Source organism: Saccostrea cucullata, unplaced genomic scaffold, assembly GCF_032062105.1.
Source record: "Saccostrea cucullata isolate Sc308-1 unplaced genomic scaffold, CSIRO_AGI_Scuc_v1 ctg15956, whole genome shotgun sequence".
In the NCBI taxonomy this organism is placed as follows: domain Eukaryota; kingdom Metazoa; phylum Mollusca; class Bivalvia; order Ostreida; family Ostreidae; genus Saccostrea; species Saccostrea cuccullata.
This window is the reverse complement of record NW_026941685.1, coordinates 1-4,208: the sequence shown is the minus strand read 5'-3', so window position 1 is coordinate 4,208 and position 4,208 is coordinate 1. Positions and strand designations below refer to the sequence as shown.

General features: G+C 31.7%; 1 protein-coding gene across 1 annotated transcript; it reads right to left on the bottom strand.

The window, feature by feature from the left end:
- Positions 1-2,893: 2,893 nt before the first annotated feature.
- On the bottom strand, positions 2,894-3,862 carry LOC134258241 (organic cation transporter protein-like). Its single transcript, XM_062740776.1, has 3 exons — positions 3,669-3,862; positions 3,161-3,318; positions 2,894-3,052 (listed from the first exon to the last, which is right to left on the bottom strand). Exons 1-3 carry the CDS (start codon positions 3,843-3,845, stop codon positions 2,971-2,973), a joined length of 417 nt encoding a protein of 138 aa, XP_062596760.1. The 5' UTR covers positions 3,846-3,862; the 3' UTR covers positions 2,894-2,970.
- Between the last annotated feature and the right edge of the window lie 346 nt (positions 3,863-4,208).

Below are 4,208 nucleotides of genomic sequence, written 5' to 3'. Positions count from 1 at the left end.
CATCTGTTATCTCTCTCCGCAAATACACAAAAATGTGTTACAATCTTATTTTAATACATTTTTTGACATGATAGAGCATTTTCAGCGAATGTATAATTTCTTAAACGAGGCAAGTTATTGACAATCAGGTTGATGAAGCAAAATTATCAGCTGTCTCGTTTAAAGTCATCAAGTTCTATGACCGATATTAATACCTTGACAGCAAATCAAATTATCATTTAAATCTAATGCTGACTGACTTTTTTCATAATAGCTGATTGTTATGCCATTATAAATACACTGAGTTATCCAAGGATTTTCCCGTTATTTCCAGATCATGACAAGGAGCACACTCCGGGTGCAATCGGTCGGCAGGGGATGCTCACTGCTCCATGGCATCTGATCCCACCTCTGATGTTTTGGAGGTCTGCGTCTGCTCCACTTCTATTTTGTTATGTTTAATAAACGTTTGAGCTCGAAAACTGTTCGTTAGTTCTACATATTTCATTTAGAACTAACAATGATATATTAAATTATACTCTATATATATGCGGTTGACTTGCAAATAGGCATAAACCGTATTAATTTCCCTTGTCATCTCATTAGCATTAAGGTATAAAAACCCATTCATTACACCTGACTACTTTTACCTGGTCACTGCTGCGTGTAGTTGATGCATTGCTTAAATTGTGTATTTGTTTAAATTTTATTTCAGTGCATGTTTTCATTTGTATTGATTTTTAATGCACTTACCGTGGCAACTGACATCGGATTTCGTTGGTAATAATTTTTTCTGACGTGACAGTCATATAGAAGTTATTATTTATGCACCCAATTCAATCAATATGACAATGAAAGAGGAGTTGGTTCAGGTACACCCAGTGGAGCGAGATACACTGAATTCTGGACAAAAGTTAGGTTTATATAGCGTCTGGCGATTGACGCCCTTGAGAAAACAAATATGACGGACGAAGGCAACTCTCCTTCTTTTACGAACATTGTTCAGCTTTAACAGTCAATAATAAGAAGTTTCTATTGTTTTGAGAGAAAAAATCTTGCCATCCCCCCTTTGGAGAAAATTGCTTCCTCTTTGTCAAAACCGTTTGGAATGGTTGCTCTTAAATCAGAGTGCTGGCAAGCTTGAATAAGTATCATTATCTGCCACAAGAATCAACAAAGTTCTTTCTATTTCTGTGACGTCTAAAGTATATTTTATAGTGAAAAAGTTGGAATACAGGTGCTATACATTGCAAAATTACGATTTTCAAAATCCAAAAATTGAACGTTCCTGAATGATAGAGAACATGTAATTTAGCATGTCCAAATAAAATACAATACCCGAAAAAATATACTTGATTCACTTTGCCAAGATGTTGATTAAAATGATTTTATAGGTTTTTCATATCAGATGCTGTGAAACAATGGAATCTAATATAAGTATAAACAAACGAAATAGTTTAATCTACATGTAGCTTAATGTATTCCGTAAGACATTCATTAAAATGATTTTAAAGGTTTTTCATATCAGATGCTGTGAAACAATGGAATCTAATATAAGTATAAACAAACGAAATAGTTTAATCTACATGTAGCTTAATGTATTCCGTAAGACATTCATTTCAAAGGAAAGAAATCACCGACGTACTTTCATTTGGATAAAGTTAGGAAACATAATTAATACTAAACTTCGTCAAAACTATCTTCATGTACTAATATATGATGCATTTAGACATAATATCTATTGCAGGTTTAATTGGTATGCCAATCAACGCTTGTAAAAGTATCTCTTTTTAAAGTTTTACCGTTCATTTCGCAGTTTGTCATTGGTTTAAATAAATAAGTACAAAACAATATTTTATGCAATATTTATCAAACCAGTACAAACTGTAAATTTCATTTACATTTAAAAACAAGTTTTTAAAAATATAAAAATAACAGAAAACATTTATCAAACAATAGTTTATAAATACTGTACGTTATCAAAGAACATTTCAAAGATTTCTTTAAAAAATTAAAAGAACAACTTTCAAGTGCTATATCTATACATACATGTATTGCATAATCGTGAATATGTTTAGGAGGGACTTCAACAATAAACTTGTTCATCCCAGTCGAAAAAAAAATTGTATTACATTTTGGCAGGAAATGTATCACAATCTGTCTTTCTACACATAAATACCCCGGTATGCACTGAATTATATAAATCTATAATATATATGTGGACATTGTATTAACATCTTAGTATAAAATGATATACTGAGTATATCATTATGCTAAATATTCCGGTGAAGATCAACTTGCATATATAATAATAAATGTTATAAACTAAACAGACAAAAATCAATGAAAGAAAATGAAATTTTGACTACTAAGTATTGAGTTTATTGAGAGTGTACATGTATGCCCTACATATAAAGTACTATGTTTCTTTTACATATATATGATATTGAAAATCAAATTGAAATTAAATTTTAAAAATATGGGGGAAGAATTCAATTTTATTAATTTACGTTTGTATTCCCCATCTTTACATATGAATTTGAAACGTGGATTGTTTCCCGTTCGTTTAAATCATTCTTTACAATTACAACTACTAGTAAATCAAAGCAATTTTACAGTTAAACTTGAAAACTCAAATTTTAGACTTACAAGAAATTTTCAAGGCACTACCAGGCTAACAAAAATGGCGCAACAAAATCAAGGATATTGATTGGTTACTTTGTCGAGAAAGGAAACGCTTGCGCTTTCGCAATGAAAGGTTATATGATAACTGCGCTGCGCTAAAGGCACATATCCTGCAGACTGCGCAGGGATATACGGAATTATCCTGAGGTGTAAAATATAATATATTTCTCATAAAGGCATAAATTGAATTATCTGCGATAATATTGTTTTAGATGATGAATGAGTCCGTGATAGCGCAGGCTAGATGAAAACATCGCTTTATGAATTAGGAGTTGAATATGTTCAATATCTATGAGTATAATTAATTTAGAATTTCGTCGTATCAACAGTAAAACCATCATTCCTGTGAGCATTTGAAGACCTGTCTTCCAAGTAATTTTTTGCTCGCCTAGATAAAAAGAAAAAAAACCCAACAAAATTCATTCAAGCAATAAAAGTCGGTTATTTATATTTTAAAAGAAATAGATTCCTTTGGTATGGAATATTAAAGATTTACTTTGGTTTAGGAAAATCTTTGCCATCTTGAATGGTTTCTGGTAAATTGGCTCCTAGTGTTTCCGGTAAAATAAGGGAAAGCAGTCCTGCTATTATTGAAGCTATCCCAAACACGACTAAAGGAAGAGCTTGTCCAAAATGACCATCAACCAACAAACTCTAAAAACAGATATGTTCATAAACGAATAGGAAATGATCTTATTTTATTGCCTTAATATCACAGTTCGTGTATCATGTATTTATTTTATCTATACGAATATAACCAATAGAAAATAAATAGGTGGGTAAAATATCGCCTTTGAACCTAAAATGTATATACATCATATCAATAATTTATTTTCACTGTACTTTATCAAAATGCATTCCCGAATTAAGATGAACTGTTGTTAGATAGAAATAGAAAACATTGATAATTTTCAATCTGTGAATTTGTTTGTACCTAATATGTAAGAAGCAAAATTTATGATTTCTTTTTCATTTATGTACAGTATGTTATTGATAAGACTTACGAGGTCTGCTATATAGGGGGACACCATCCCTCCAATACGCGCACAGGACGAGCTGGCACCCATGGCCACGTTACGAACCACTGTGGGGTATAGTTCCGCTGACCAGACATAAATAACGGCAAAAGCTGCAGCGGCCCCGATCTTACCGAGCATCGCCAGGATCACTGTCGTGTACATCTGATGACCTGGACTCCGAAAAATACCGAATTATCTCAGATACAAATATGCTAATTGGCATTTCAGGAACATAATTCTCATACTTTTAATTTCATTTTTTTAATGGATAACATACGAAGTAAATAATGTGAAACAATTCATGTACTTTTTCGAGGTAGCCTTAAGGGGGCTCTCTACAACGTCACAAAACGACTCTTTTCAAGAAAATGCTGCTTTTTTCTTGTCTTTTTTGTAGGTTCAAATAAAAATGGAAGTAGCTTTCATTTCTAATTTTGTTGGTTTTTGATTTTAATATTTTACAACAATAAACTTTAAATAGAAAATTAAAGCATTACAGTGTAGGCTTATTAAAATATAGAATTA

Bases quoted from the DNA above. Each gene is read 5' to 3' on its own strand.
- LOC134258241 (XM_062740776.1), bottom strand. From the start codon at position 3,845: ATGTACACGACAGTGATCCTGGCGATGCTCGGTAAGATCGGGGCCGCT. The intron at 3,319-3,668 runs GTAAGTCTTATC...ATCTGTTTTTAG, and splicing joins CCCCCTATATAGCAGACCTC to AGTTTGTTGGTTGATGGTCA. The intron at 3,053-3,160 runs GTAAATCTTTAA...CTTTTTATCTAG, and splicing joins AAAGATTTTCCTAAACCAAA to GCGAGCAAAAAATTACTTGG.